The sequence below is a fragment of the Agelaius phoeniceus genome, chromosome 16 (assembly GCF_051311805.1).
Source record: "Agelaius phoeniceus isolate bAgePho1 chromosome 16, bAgePho1.hap1, whole genome shotgun sequence".
Taxonomy (NCBI): domain Eukaryota; kingdom Metazoa; phylum Chordata; class Aves; order Passeriformes; family Icteridae; genus Agelaius; species Agelaius phoeniceus.
The window spans coordinates 4434300-4450391 of record NC_135280.1 but is presented as its reverse complement, the minus strand read 5'-3'; the positions used below and the strand labels follow the sequence as shown (position 1 = coordinate 4450391).

The 16092-nt window shown below is 46.1% G+C and overlaps 1 protein-coding gene across 2 annotated transcripts in view; it reads right to left on the bottom strand.

The window, feature by feature from the left end:
- TTYH3 (tweety family member 3) overlaps positions 1-16092 on the bottom strand; it is a 76579-nt gene that overhangs the window by 13949 nt on the left and 46538 nt on the right. Inside the window, exons 4-12 of one of the 2 annotated variants that reach the window (XM_054643964.2) lie at positions 15308-15528; positions 14426-14521; positions 11868-11940; positions 11463-11538; positions 4675-4730; positions 3290-3382; positions 3078-3170; positions 2224-2360; positions 167-343 (exon numbers count right to left, since the gene is read on the bottom strand). In XM_054643964.2, the coding sequence (XP_054499939.2) occupies positions 167-343; positions 2224-2360; positions 3078-3170; positions 3290-3382; positions 4675-4730; positions 11463-11538; positions 11868-11940; positions 14426-14521; positions 15308-15528 (1022 nt within the window). The remainder of the gene's footprint in view (positions 1-166; positions 344-2223; positions 2361-3077; positions 3171-3289; positions 3383-4674; positions 4731-11462; positions 11539-11867; positions 11941-14425; positions 14522-15307; positions 15529-16092) is intronic. The other variant, XM_077186811.1, reaches the window with a different exon arrangement.

The window sequence follows — 16092 nt, the reverse complement described above, 5'->3', positions numbered from 1 at the left end:
AACTCCTCCTAGTGCAGCACTATTCCCTTGTCCCATTAGGCGCCAATCAGAAAACAAAATCCTTCACTGCTTTTTACCTCTAGGTCAGAAGTGCCAACCCTGCAGCACTGGAGCCAACAGAGATGAGGAGGGAGCCCTGTGCAGAGGCTTCCCTGGGGATACTCACATGTACTCCGTGACGGGAGCATTGCTGACTGTGTGTGCTGCTGCAGGGATGCTGGTCTCACTGCCATAACTACTGCCACAGCTGTACAGGCTGGGCATGTGCACTCTGTACAGATTATCGTGTGTCTGCCTGCTCCCTTGAGCAGCTGATTCTTCTTCCCCATCATCATCTGAGCCTCTGCAAGAAGGAGAAAAAGTTCCTCCTAGAACCCTACAGTGACCCCACGTGTGGGGTTTGCAGGAAACCATGGCAATCCTAGGAGCCTCCCAGTCATCTTCCACATCCTCCACGTTCGTGCCCGTTTGGGATGGCTCAGGGTGGCAGTGTGAAGCACAGCCCACAGCACAGTGACTCAGCCCTCCCACAGATCCCATCTGGAGGTGCACACTGCGTGATCCCCTCCAGCCTCCCTGCAGGCTTCTCAGCACGGGTCTGCAGCTGCCCAGCTGTACAACCAGAGCATGGGTACACACCCCAAAATGTACAGCGCTAAAAAACCCCACAGACAGCAAAAAGGAGAGGCAGTGGGGATGTAGTGCCATGCACCCCACAGGAACATCCCTCAAAACTGCAATCTGCATCTTTCCATTTCCTGTAGACACGTCCAAAGAGCTCTTAAGGATAAACCTCTGTAGACTTCTCTGAAGTTCCATTCTGGTGGCAAAGGGTCTGCTTCAGCTTCTGGCAAAATCACAGAAGTCTTTACAGAGACTAAGTTGCAAAATTTGTGTCTAAAGGCTTTATCTTCTCAAAAATGCCAGGATCTAAATCAATGGAGAGCGGAACTGTTTGCCAGCTGGTTCCCTCTGTCTTCCCATAATATTCTCTTGCCCCTCCTACATAATACACCCTGATGTTTCATCTCCCTAATCAGGGGGTGGAGCACCAAGGTCTGAAATATATTTAACCTGTCCTTAAAGCTAGTGAAAGGTTCTACACAGCATGGCCATCCCTAGAACCTCCCAAACATCACCTGCAGCTTCTGCACCACACGGTGGCACTGAAGATCGAGGGATTGCAGCCTGCACAGTCCCTCACAGGCAATAAACCACGACATCCTCCACTTCCCAGAGGGAGGCTGGGGCACAAATGGTGCTCCACAGAATGCAAGAGGGAGCCCTTCAGCTCACAGCAGCAGCCTGAGCCTGCTGGGGCTGGCAGGGCAGGAGCCCACAGGGGAGGCAGCACAGGAGATGCCACCAAACCTTTCTCCTTCCAACAGGCAGACTGCTGTGCTCTTTGTGGTAAGGGCTCTGCAGCTGTGAAAAAGCTGAGCACCCAGCCATAGTCTCAGGGGCTGTTCTGACACCTCCTAAAGCCACTTCTCTGGCTGGGCCAGCTCTGGCTTCCTGCTGTTGTTCAGGGCCTTCTATTTTACCACAAAAATCAGGACCACAGAAGAGAGTCTGCTGCAGTCTCTTGCTGTTCTGCAAGAGTAGAAAACTCAATGCCATTTTAACAGCTGCCTGTGGTGCAGCAGCCAGTCAGTGAAGCAAAGGTTTGCTAAAGACTTACTGCTTAATCTGGTTATCATCATTAATACCAGTTCCAGTTTGCAAGTGCCTCACCTGCCCATGTTATTGACAAGAAGACAGTTCCTGTTTTCTGTTATCTATGCAAGTCAGTCACCTCAGCATGAGCAAAGCTACAAAGGCAAGTGTAAACTGCTTCTTATTCCAATTCTCTTCCCCACAGTAGAACAAATGCCTCAAGACAATGTAAGAGAGGAAGAATTGTACAGAGAGAGCAATAGTTCAAGCATTACCTCTGTTACAGCTATAATCATTCATCTGACTTGACTCACAGTCCTGCAGTGTACTGAATGCTCTGCACACAGAATATTGCAGTGCAATAAGGTTCAGATGTTAGTATCAACCACAGCCAGAGCAAAACATAACCTTTTTTTTTCTGTTAGACCTGTGCTTATAAAGCCTCATCCCTCACACCCCTGGGATCATGTGGGAATGAGCTCCATATGCTCATGGGCCCAAATCCAGCAGCCAGGCTTCACTGGGAAAGAGCTGTACAGTGCTACAGGATCTCAACCCTCTCTGTACCTCTTCTGCTGCCAAGTGTGTGGGACGCTGCAGACAATGGAGCTGAACATGAGGGCTGTGACAAAGGAGAAGAGAACCAGGTAGATGAGGCCTTCCACTCCATCATAGCAGAATCCTGTCAGAGCCTGGATGTAATCCTGCAGAGGGAAAGGAGCAGAGTTTCCTGATCACTGCAGAGTTACCATTGAGCTCTTACTCAAAAATCCTTCTCCAGACTGCACTCTCTGAAACAACTTAGAGACATCACGCTCCCTTCTCTAGAGCATATTTCTATTTTAATTTCAGGGACTCAAGTGTTTTTCATAAATGATCTAACCCTTGTTTCCTCTCACAAAGACTAGCTTGGATTTAGACACAGAAATATTTTCAACCGCCCACAGTAAGACTTTAAGAGGAGGAAAAATAAACAGCCAAGGCAAATTTATCCACCCAACTGAAGATATAATATTTTTCATTAAGCCTTTCAACTCCCTCACAGTGTCTCATGCCCAGGAACAGAAGCAGGGACTGTGTCTCTGCCTTTAGAGGGGCAGTGAGGACAATAGCAAGGCTACACTGCTCTAAGTGCTCTAAGGCACTGCACTCCATGGCAAAGGCAGCAAGTTATTTGTTATACTCAAAAAACCTGAAGGCCTCTATGGCTGCAGCTTGTAGTGGTATGAAGGCATGTTATCTACCCTACCATGCTGAAATTTAAACTCAAAGCTGGCTTGATCCAAGTTCTCATGCCCCTTTCTGCTATAATCAATAAGTAAAAGTTGTAAACTTGAACCAGAGGTTTGGAACTCCAAACTAACACAGGCTCTACACTCCCTTTGCTCTTCCTTAGCTCGAGCCCAGTTACCAAAACTCACCAAATGCAGACTCCTACAGTCCACCAAAGCTGTCAGCTGCTGCAAGTTGATCTCTGTGGAGTTCAAAACCTCCTGGATCCGAGTAAGGTACTCCTGCAAACAACAGAACAGGGATTAGTGCAAGGGAATGCTTAGCAGGAGCTGATCCTGGGCTCTGTAAAAAGCTGAGGGAAGCCCCAAAGGACAGGGAGAGCAAACTTGAGGAGAGTTACCTTGGAGGTGGGGTGCTCCTTGCTCGCTGACCTCATCAGCTCCAACACATCATCCTGCATTTCCACCAAAGCCTTGTGACTTCCTGACAGCTTCTGCTCAACACAAAACATCAATGTTTCAGCAGTTCAGGCCACATGGACCAACAGATCTCCTGGGAAAAGACTGAAATCCTATCTCCCAAATACTGAAGCAGCATCTGTATGAATGGTACTAGTTAAAGATGTCCCAACTGACATGAGTGCAGCTGCAACAGGGTTAAGGTTGACCTTTAGCAAACTGGAAGAAGTACAGACAGAGAGAAGAGGAGAAGGGAAGAGAACCAGAAGGAAAAAAAAAATCCAAAAAACACAAACCCACAAACAAAGAAGAAAATACATACACAAAAAATGTACACACGGCTGGGGCTGGCTCTAGGACAGAAGGGAAGGAGAAAAAAAAGACACAAAGCACTCAAGTTCTCACCACAGAACACAGCTGGATTTTTTTACTAAATCAGATGGATGAAAAAGAATGTTAACAGTGGAAGTTGTTTGTTTTAGGGTGCAGCCTTCACATCCCTTTAAAGCACCATGAGAATTTCACATGCAATAGCATGTCAGGGAGTACACAGAGCAACCAGAAATGCAACAGATGGCAGAGGTGCATCAAACCACAGCCCTAAGTGTTCTTACCCCACCCTTTAAAACAGAGGAAGACAAGATTTTTAAAAAATCCTAAATATAAACGGGAAGCAGCTGGTGTCTGCCAAATGGTGGGTGGTGTGGGCCTGTTCTGGCCTCTGATGCACACAGCAAAGTTTGGAATGGGCCCAGGTGCTCTTCTTCTGCCCCCACACAAAAGAATAATGACTCACATTTATACTTTAGGATAAATCCCTTGGATGTTCAAAGGTTTGTAAGAGGCATCTGTGGAAAGCACTCCTTCACCCACAGAAGCAACTGCATTTTGGGAGTGGAGTGTTGCCACTGTTTAACCCAAAAGAACCTTCAAGAAGGGATTCAAAGCAGGAATGACAGAGTTTCCCACCCTGGCATTAATTGTGGTGCTGTGTCTCCACATTGCTGCTCTTTACACAAGTGCCTTGTAAACAGAGGTACCACCAACAAAGCCATGGCTCTCACCACATTACACACAGGCCCTTCTAAGGGGTGTCCTGGACCTGAAGCTGTGCAGGTGGTGATGATGAAGTTGGAAAAAACTCCTCCCTAAATCCCAGTGCCACCTCCTGCACAGCTGGGAAGCAGCTGCCAAAGCTTTACCAGCAGCCAGAGCAGCCCCTAAAGCAAACACCCTGTCACTGGCTGCATGCTGCACCAGAGCACTTCACCTGCACCCTGCAGGGTGAGGAGAGCCAGGGCTGGAGGGACTGGGGAGCTGGACTCACCTGCTGGAAGGGGTTGGGGTACCCAGCACTACAGGTCATGTAATAGCGGAGAGTCTCTGGAAGACACGAGAGGAGAAAGTCAGGCCAGAAACATCACCCCAGCTCCACTTGAAGTTAGATGGAACACAGAGAAAGGTTTGTTCAGAAGTTGGCACTATCCATCACATAAACCTAAGACAAGACATCAGTCTAGGGCAAGTTCAACTACAGTACATTGAGACATGCTCATAAACTCCAGATAAGATTGTTACTGTGCTCTGCTAACAACATCATTTGTTTCCAGGCTTGAAGACACAGCTGTGTTCCACTTCATTCAAACCAGGCTGGTGCCCTCATGAGCCCTCTACAACATTACATCACCTGCCAGCACACACAAATTGCAAATACCAGGCTTTCCCCTGCCATCCTCAATAATGTTATCAAGGAAGGAAGCTCTGAAAGACTTGATCATCCAAATACCTTTAGATTATTCCTCAAACATTTACAGTTCCTCTTCAGATGAATATGAGCATGCTAGCTCAGCAAAATCAAGGGTGATGTTGGCATGGTAAAGACTACAAAAGCCCTAAAACACACAAACCCTCTGCATTCCCCCCTCCACCAGCATCTTTTCCTCTGTTCTTTTTAATCTCCTGTCTGTGCCTTTCAGTAATGCATATTCCAGACTGCACAGCTATTCTGATGAGTCCCAACTCAGAAATCAGTAAAAGGCACAACCAGAAGCAAGCAGAGCTGTGAAGGAAGCAGACCTGCCTGTATCCTGCCTCTGCCATGCTTGCCATCAATATTTCATGCACCTTTGGGCAAGGCTGCCCGCTGGAGAGGAGTGCTCCAGCACAGCCTGTCAGCCCCTGTGTGCTGGCAATGCAACCTGACAGCTGTTATTTATAATTCATCAGCCTGCTCTGGGGCAGCTCCTGCCAGCTGCTCCATCCCCCTCCCACTGACTCTTTCTCTGGGACAGCTCACACCTCCCCAGCCAAGCCTCTAAACAGCAATTAGCAAATTGTGGGCAGACAGGAGGGCAGCAAGAGCTGCTTTGTGCCTCGCTTTGGGCAGACCACAGAAGTGACTGTCCACAAGCACTGAGCCAAGGAAAGGGCTGCTCCTGCCTGGCTCATAAATCACACACAATGGCTGTGTGAAAATGGATTAAAACACACCTGCACTGAGAGAACAGCAACAGCAACCCACAGCATCATACATGGTGACCCAGAGGAGCTGTGATCTTGTCACCTCTTTATTTTAAACCAACAAACCACTAAAAAGTTTCTCCTAAGCTCCCACAGTGGTATCAAGTTTACATTGCCTTTTTAAGTGCAATAAGTTGCATGACATACTGCTAATGCAGAGCTCTAGAAATGTTTCTTGAGGGCCTTCTGGATTGTCCCTGGTGGGCAGATTAGAGATGAGAGCTCCTGATATCATAGTTTGCAGCTTGTAAGCTCAGGATAAAGATTGCTGGTTACAAGTGAAGCAAAAAGCAGTACAGTGAAATAAATGCTTGCCTTGCTTCACCCTGGAAGGCAGGATCAGCAAGGATTCACTGTGGTAGCACTGGCTTTGCTGCTGACAAGTGTGACACTCCACATAAAACGTGCTTCCCAAAATGGCTCAGCCAGCAGGAGCAGCTTTGCCCTGCACTGAACCCAGGCTGTGCTGCTTTAAATCCATGGCTACAACAGGCAGGGAAGCTGCCTTCAGGAGATCCTGTACTGCAAAGCCTGGAAATTAAGGTGCTCCTTCCTCTTTTTCTGGTGCCCTCCATGCCACCAGAAAAAGAGGAAGGAGCAGGAGGCACCTTCACCTGTTTTAAACCTGGTGGAGGCTATCCTGTACATCACCAAATCTCATCTTTCTGACCAGAAAGCAGCTACATTAATCCATCCTTTGCACTTTGCTAACAGCTCCAGGCAATTGCTTTCTATAATTATCTTTCTGGTGCATTTTCCTCTCAAGAAAAATTCCTAAAGGTTGATCTGAGTTTTGAAGCTGGCCTTTAGGCAATCTAGTTCATAGCAGAAGGGTTAGGCAGGGTCACATCTGCAGCTGCCCATGCCTGCTGTAGCTAGCAGCAATCCTCCTGACTCACTCCTGGTGCACAGGCATTGTGGGAGCAGAAGGCAAGGGAGGGAACTACCTAAAATGCTTTATTTTTGCAAAATCTGTTTTTCCTAGAAAGGAAAGAAGAGCTTCCTACTAAAGACAGCTTCAGCTGCTAGAAGAACTTACTGCTTCTGCAACCATGGAGACCTACTACTCACTTCAAAGCCCAGCCAAAATGCAAAAATGGTATTATGCACCTGCCAAAAGGCAGTGAGGTCTGGAGAGAGCAACGAGAAAAAAAGATCCTAGCTCCAAAAAAAAAAAAATCCTCACACCTAGAACAGCATTTCCCAGCTCTTCTTCATCTCTAATTGAACATTCTCCTAGCAGGGCTCATTTTAGCCAGACACCCAGATGAGGCTGTCTCTGAGGGTTCAATCACCAGAGAGAGCACCTGTGGTGTCAAAGGAGCTCTTTTGGCTGGAGCTCCTTGCCCAGGTAAGGTTCTCCACCAGGAGTTTTGTTTCCCCAAGGCACCAGTCTGACAGCAAAGGGAGGTGTCTGCATAATACTGAATTTCTCTGAGACATCCTATTCTCATAGTGGTAAAAGCAAAGAGCTTGCAACTCTCCCATTTGCCCTCCACTCGGAGCCCTTCTTTGGGCAAACTCTGTCCTGCAGTGCACTCTGGGCTCAGGTAAAGTCTGTGCAGAGCCCACTGCCCCAGCTGAGGCCTTGTCCTGATCTCACCCCTGGAGAGGAGGCAGAGGTGCTGATGGTGTCAGGCCTTTGATTCAGCCCTGGACTTGTGAGATTGCAGCAGGGGAGGCCAGCTGGGAGGGTGGGCACAGCAAGGACCCCTCCTGCTCTCATCTGAGCAGCTCAGCCTCAGCACCCAGCCTGGAGCACAGCTAAAAGGCTCCATCATTCGTCCCCTGAGGTTCACAGCTCCCTCAGATGAAGGGAGTGCCTGTTCACCAAGCAGATTTCTGGGAAGGGAATCTGGAGAAAGCTCTTCCTGTTGTTTAGACAGATTGGGCCTTTTTATTTAATTTTATGCAACAAGTCATCTGATAATAACATAATATCAGTGAAAAAGAATGGGAATAGAAGATGGCCTCCTGCTATGAAAATGAACATCTTGGCTGCACCAAGTCTTTTTACTAGCAGCAGGAGTTGATTATACAGGCACTGTTCAATTCCATTGGCTTTATCTCAGTTAATGAATACAGGGTGAGTTAGGCACATACATCAGCCTCTTCTGCAAAATTATTTAAGTATTTGCTTCTCCCAAAATCCTGCATTAAAGTTCTTTGCCTCCCTTTCCTCCCCCCATCATTTTTTTAATGCAGTACATTTTATCTGCAAAACAAGAACATCTCTTCTCCAGTTAAAAACATGACAGTAATAATGCACTTAATCAGATTATTCTCAGCTCCATTAATTTCACTTAGATTTGAAAACAGCAATTAATTCATAAACAAGAATATTAACATACTAGTTGCCCAGTATTCAACTGAGTTATTTCTCTGTGAAAACTACAACCACTAGCAGCAAAACCACATTGCAAATATTGATGACTCAGTCCCAGTCTGAATGTCAGAGCATGGAGAACCTTAGAATACATTCTATGTAACAACAGCAACTAAAAGTAGTGATTGAAGAGAAAAATTGACCCAGCACTACCAAACTTCTTAGGATTACTGGTTGGTTCTTATATCCTTAAAATTAGATTAAAGTTAGATTAAAATTAAAATTAGATTAAAATTAAAATTAGCAGCACCCAGCCCTGGCCAGAAGCAGATACCTCAGCAAGGCTCTCAGGAATTCAGCTGAAGTAATTCTCACAGCAAATTGTGATTCTTACACCTGTGATAACTCCCCATGGATTCTCCCTCCATGCTCTACCTGAGCCCCTCCAGCCACCCACACTCCCTTTTAGTGTGTCTATACCTTTTTTAGTGGGTCCATACCTCTTTCACTGTACCTATACTGCTGTTAAAGCTGGAGAAGACCATCCAAAATGCAGAGGTACCAACCCAGAGAGCCCAAAGCACCAGAACCAGGGGCTTTCAAACAGGGCCTCCTCCTCTGAGAGGACAGCATGGATGTCCAGCTGCCTGTCCCTGTCTCCTGGAGCTCCTCACTCTCCTACATCAGGCTCAGCTGATCACAAATCAGCTGCTACAATTTGCAGCCAAGGGATACTAACATTTATCCCAGACTTTTAAAGACGTTTTATTGGGATTAAAGTGTAATTGCCACACTGCAGTCCTCATGTCATCATTTTTCTTCCTGCTGAGCTGCAGGGGAAGATCTCAACATTGGGGACCAAGGGCTATTTCCATAACTATGACACAGCAGTGAAAACCCCCATGGGAAGACAGAAGACTCAATCATCTCCCAATCAGCTGCCTGGTGCAATGGCAGGCTCAGAAGTTGGACTGATTTCCTTCTGGAGAAAGGAAAAGGGTGACTGGCAGCAGGAGCTGATGATGCTTTGTGAAGGCTGACCTAGAACAGAGACTAGACAGAGTTAAAGAATAAAGTAGGGATTTATTAAAAGGATATTCTCAATGGATGCACCTTGGGCAGCACAAGAGCCCAGCCAGGGCTACACCCAAGATGAACCAAAATGGTCACAAAATGCACGACCAGGCACGGGGTCTGTCACTGGGATCAGTTCTGCTCCATTTGCATCTTGGAGTCAATTGTCCAACTATAGCATTAAATAATGAAGTCCCATTCTTCTTGTTTTTCTCTCTTTAGTTCACATTGTTTGTGCTCTTGGGCCTGAATTTTGGATCATTTGTCCTTGGTCCCCAGCTGGAGCAGGAATTGTTTTGTCTCCCTGCTCTGTGCACAGAGCTCACCATCCCCTGATATGAAGCTCAGACCCACACACTACAGCAGCCCAGAACCTGCAAAGAATAAAAGCTAAACCCTGAGCATCACAGACACACTCAGCCCCCACGGAGGGGCTGCCCTTCCAACCCAGGCCTGTGGCAGCACCTGCTCTTCCTGCTGCTCCCCATTTCCCTCAGAGCCATTCACTGTTATTTAAGGGGCTTTAACAACTGCTCCATGGTGGTGCTGCAGGAGCAGGGCCTGTATTCCCTGGGGGAGCCAACTGTCCCTGCTGGGGAATGCAGGAGCAGGGATGGAATGCCAGCCTCCCAATGAGCATCGATCCCGATCAATGGAAATCCACAGGAGCCCAGCACACAAGCACAGCTGAAATGGAGAAGCAGCACAAAGGGGCCTTTCTTTGGTTCCCCAGGGTCAATCTGATTGTTACCAAACACATTCCAGAGCTAATCTGGGTTACCAAATTATCACAGCACACAGCTGGCAGCAGCATCACATATTTCCCCTTGGCCTCACTGACCCACTTGCCTCTTGAAGAGCCAGGAAAGCAGCCTGGCACCTGAAGCCACATCTTTGTCACCTTCACAGCCAAAGAGGATTTTCATTTTATGCTAAACATTCATTCTCTTCCCTCACTACATTTCTTTGTTGCCAAGAGAGTTGCCTGGCTCTATCCTTCCCACAAAATCAATAAATAAGGCACTCCAAAAATAAGATGTAGGGTTGTAAGATCAACCTGTACACACTCTTTTATACTACATTCTGCCTCCAGACATTTATGTTTTTTACTGTTCCCAATCCCTGCATCCTCAGCCATAGCTACCTACCTAATTTCCTACCAGTTGCACATTGAGAGACAGCATTTGGCTAAGCACAGACCTTCTGCACACACAGCAGAAGTTCTCTGGTTACACCAAATAAGTACCAGAAAAAACACAAGTCAGTCCTCTTACAAATCAGTGTCTTTGCCTATTTGTGTTTTACCACACACAGAACTACATAAAGGAACTATTGGAGGAGAGAAGGCAGGGAAAAAAAAGTCAACTTTGTAAATTAAGCAGCCAACTCAGTCCTAAAAATACTTTTTCTTTTCAGCCCTTATTGTATCTCTGCTGGCAGGCACCCAATAACCTTTTTGTTAAGCCATGGATCTGAATGCCATCTTTGCCCCACTGAGGTTCAAATGGGAGGCACCTCTCACCTCAGCAACCACTTCAGTCTAAATTAGGAGCAACAAGCCCCAAATACATCAGTGCTTCAGCTGGAAGCCACTGAGGTGCAGGCACATGCTTTAAGTGGAACAGAATACACAAAGAAGTCAAAATGCTGCATTTATAATGGAAAGGGAAATTCAAACTTCTTTGTGGCTGTTTCCATCCACTTGCCCTGCAAAGAGGTTACTATTTACAGCCACCATTAAGAGAAAAAAGTTATATATCAACTGTTGATAACAGATATAAAAATAGGTAGGCTAGATTCAGGAATACAGACCTGAGAGCAAGTTTTAAAAATGATAACTCAAGTCGCACACTGCTACTGCCACAGTTCTGTCACTTGGAGAAGAGAATAAGCCTCAAGAGTGCTATATTTAAAGGAAAATAATCCACTAATCTGGGGGCTTCTGTTATTCCATCTTATCAGTTATTTCCACCTGAAGGTGAAGGCAGAGAAAGGTTCTGAAGGTGGTTCTCATGCATACATGAACACCTCTGACCAGAATGCTGTTTTTCCACAAACGAGCTCCACAAATTTAGTTTCCCACTGTATGCCAGCTGCTCTGTTTCAAACACAGCCTAAAATTCTCAGTCACTGCCATGCTCCTGTGTGACAGCTGGAGCTGCAGAGCCCCGTGCCAGAGCCATCCCAGCACTCACCAGCACTGAGCACTGCATTCTCTTCAACCACTTTGGAGACATAAGCATCAGGGTTGATACAGAAGTCACTGGAGCCCTGGATAGATGGAAGACAAAAGGAATATCAAACACATCAGCATGGAAGAGCAGTTGGGCCAGGTTAACATCAGGGAACCTTCTATTCTAGGGGTGTTTCAGATGCTGAGGTCTCTCATCCCCATCCCCAGCAGCACTGCTTTACACAGCACAGCAGGGCTGGACTCTCACACCATGGAGAAGGAGCAGCTCTGCACCTCTCCCAGATGGAAATTGCTAGGACACTTACTTAGATCAGGAGATGCTGTAAAACAGGCACAGCACAACATTAATCTGGTGTCTGCTAAACCTGCAGCAAAGGGTGATAGGATTTGGATGTCAGCCACTCACCACAGCAACAGCCAGCTCCAGGCCCAGGGATCCCCAGCTGACAATCAGGGCAAACACCCCAAGCAAGCACACCCTGTGGGAGACAGACAGATGGCAGATGTAGCAGCTCTGATTTCAAGCAGTTCCTTTCACAAGATGTATTATTTGGAGTCCAAAGCAATTACCAAACCTAAGAAATTATCAGCCACTGACTGTATGTTCAGCTAAACAATCCAACTTTGGATGTCATGGACAGCAGCACCCAGAGCAGTTCATATCCAGATGTTGGTTACTGCATCCCCTGCCCTAGAGCTGCAGGGGAAGGGAGAAGTAGGGAAGCAAAGTTTGGTCCTGCTTCTAGCAGGGAAACCAAAGGCACAAAGGCTCAGAGGTGGCTGTAGGGGAGGCAGATTGGCAGGAGGTTCACTACAGTCCCATCACTTTCACTCTTCCCATTCTAGACTTCATTTTCCAGGTCCAAATACCCAAAGAAAAATATGCTAAATAAAGAAAACCCCACAAAACCATACTGATGCAAAACTGGAGAAATCTCTCCTGTGCCTGCAATAAATGAAGTTGTTGGGTGTAAGCACCACATGGCTACAGATGGTGGGAGGGAACACAGCCCCTGTTAGGAGACCTTGGCTCCAAGCTGGTGCACCTGAACAGCACCAAGCATCCCACACAGCTCCAGGAGAGAAAGTCACCTGCAGGCAAACAGCTTGGAGCTGCAGTTCAGGTGCCCCCCACTGCCATGTGAGTCCATCTCTGCAGATTTGAAGCTCTGTTCTGACAGCTGGACCTCATTACTGACAGAAATCCTGAGATGTGTCTGCTGCCAAGCAGCCACAAGGCAGAGGGATGGCAGAGCAGTGCTCTCAGTGACATTCAGGAGCACACACTCATGGAAAAGGCTTTTGCACTTCCCAACCAGCACATTAGCTCTTCACCCTTGCTGTCAGTATGAGTGGTAGAGATATTTAGGCTAGAATGCTCCTCAGCTCCCTCAGGTAAAGGGCTGCAGACTAATAAGCAGTTTCATTTTATCTGTTTCTATCTTCAAAGTAAAGAGACACTGGCTTGCTCTCTTTGGGATGCTTTTTCCCTCAAGCTTTGAAACATAAGTAGATCCCTTCCCACCCACACCCTGAACAATACAAAAACCTGTTCATAACCAAGACATTCTTTATTCAAACCTAGTACAACCATCTCTGTGAGGAAGGGATATCTTTTTTCTGCTACATTTGTCTCACTGAATACTAGAGCTTTAAAAAAGTAAACCTATGGGTCTCCATTAAAAAAAATAAACAAACTAGCCCTCAGTTTACCAATTTATTTTAATTCCAAATAATCCGTATTCTGTGAATGGATCTATGCCTCATCTTGCAGAAGTAAGGGAGTTTCACCAGACTGACATCTGTGCTGCACTCTGAAATGAGACACTAAAGACTTTGCTATGCCTTTTCCAAATGGATGCAAAAATTATCAGCCATGTATCAGCAAGGTTCTGTGGGTTTATGACATAAGGACACCACAGCTTGGTGCCTCCAGCTGAGCATGTTAATCAATAAGACACATTTGTTGTTTTACTTTAAATGAAGATGACTGGGTCAGTAACTGATTGCTTGGCTAAAAGATCTAAAACTGGCATTTCACCATCTTGCCTGGCTGTGATACACTTGTTTCTTTATGCCATGTGCTCCCTTTAGGGAATGCCTTAATATGAACTTCTGGCTAACGGGGAATGAGATTCTAATTTAAGCCCCAGGTCTGCCATCTGTGCATCCACTTGGACTTTTGTCTGTATAACCTGCCAGGTATGAAATCATCTGGTAAATAATAAATCTGGATACACATTCCAATTATTAATGGCACCACCACGAACCAGGAGAAACCCTTGGCCATGTCAGTAATCAAACTGTCACTGTGTTTATGATACCAGGCTCTTTGCCAAATATGCCAAGCTACAAGATAAGGAGAGGAAGAGTTTTTTCCTGTAATGGGGCATTTTCAGTGCTTTTGAGAAACAGACATGCATTAACATTGCAGTGCCATGGCAACAAGACTCCCTCTCATCCCTGTGCAAACCATGGCTTGTTCTCAGTTTAATGTTTCCTCAGGTGTGACAGCCCCAGGTAACAAGAGCAGATAGAGACACAGAAGGCAATGCTGCAGGTTGTGTAGGCACCTGCAATGCTTATCATCAATTAACAAATGCTTCCCAACTGCAGAGAACTAAGGGGAGATTTTTAAAGCCTGTCATTTTAAGGAAGGATGTTCACATTATTATCTCCCAGCAAATGGAGGCTTCCAAGGCCACCCAGTGGAGAGCAGACAGCCTGGATGAGCTCCTCACCTTTGATTTTATAGCTCAAGAACCTTCCTGTGAACATCTCTTGTGTGAAACTCTATCTCCACACAGCTACACTCTACAATGTCTCTCTACTCAGAGGAACTGTGAGATGTTCAGTTTCAGATGTCCTTGATATCAGTTGACAACTGATAGGGAGAGGTTCCCACTAGCAGGCACTTGCTTTCAGCTGACTTTCCTTATGCACTGTCCCCAGATCAAGACTTACCCCATAAGAATGGCCCTGGAGTTTCTAATGAGCCCAAAGAGCACCAGCAAACATATCAGGACATTGAACAGGAGCAGGCCCAGGTATCCCAGCCACCTGCAGCAAACAAAAACACAGTCTGCAAAGGAAAACTGGTGTGTAGAAAGCACAGATCAAGAAGCAGTTGTGACTTCTGGGGAAAACAGAGTCCTTCTCTTCCCCAAAACCACCTCCAAAGATTAATCTCCAGAGAGCTCTGGGTGTTTGTGGGATTGGAAGTTGAGGCAGCACACAACATGCTCAGCACAAACAGTTGTTGAGAAATGTCACTGCTAGTGCTTTCTAGTGTGTTGTCATAGTCACTGGTCATCAGGGGAAGAAAAGGCATTGCAGCTTCTTGAACTTCCTAGATATTTGTCAGGAAATGCTTCAGTTATTTATTCCACATGTTTGGATAGAGATTTTCTTTTGTGGAATACAACTGATGCAATATCTTACTGAATATGTTTAATAAAAAGGAATGTTAGGCTGTGGAATTAACTTACAGAACTAGTGCCATTTTCTACTCCATTTAATGTATTCCTTATGCACTTATTAGGACAGAGAAGAAGCTATACCTGGGGCTGTTTTTTTTCCCCAGTGCTAGAACACAAACTACAGATTTTGTATGTTGAGAATAAATTTCTCATCACTTGGTAATAAAGATACTTAAGAAAAAAAAGCTGTGCATTTTGATTTAAACTGAATGCAGTCCTGCTGTAAGAAACAAACCAGCTCTGTGGGCCAAGAGCACCTGCAGCAATAAACAGAGCCTTTGGCTCAGCCACCCAGAACATGCACATAATTTTTGCAAAACAGGCCAAAGCAGATGTTACAACCACTACAGTACAGCATGCTACACACCTGTACCAGTCATAGAGGTCAATCTGAATTGCCAGCTCCTCCAGAGACAGCTCGTCATTCTTCCAGAAGGGGATCTCAGTCGTTTGCCTGACCAGATTATCCAGGAGACTTTGCAGTTTCTGGACAATTTGCAGGTAGTCTGTCTGCTTCTTGAACATCTCCTCCAGGACGAGCAAGTTGGGTTCCACTGTTTGGTTCAGGGCCACTGCAGTGTCCAGTACCTACAGTATGGGAAAGAAAATGGGGGATAAACAAATTTAAAACAAAAAAAAAATTAAAGTACAAGAAGCCAAAGAAGTAAAAGGGAATTCATTCTTCCTAGCAAGTTATGGACAGCTTCCAGATTACCAGCCCTCTGTCTTAAGAGGCTCAGACTGCTTACCCCTCAAAAGCAACTTAAAAGCATCTGTAAGGGAGACTGTTTGCAGTGATGGCACCTCAGCTGAGCCTTAACACACGCACACGTTTTACATCAGGGTTGCAGTATGATACCATGAAATTAGAGACAGCACAGGAACAACCAATGGTACCCAAATGCTACATTTTACTAAGATTTGTCTGCTTTGGCCTGCCTCCTCTCCTGGGTGTGGAGGAGAGAGCTGATCACAAGCTGTTTTCAAGCCTAGCAAAGAGAAGACTTCACTCCACAAGCCGCATTCGCTTTGTTATTTTTAGAGGAGCGGAAGAAATCACCCCGCCACTAATGGAAATTTTAGCACCATCTCCGAGCCCGGATACTGAGAGAAAACAGGAAGAGACTCAGGCACAGGCAGATTCAGGAGGAG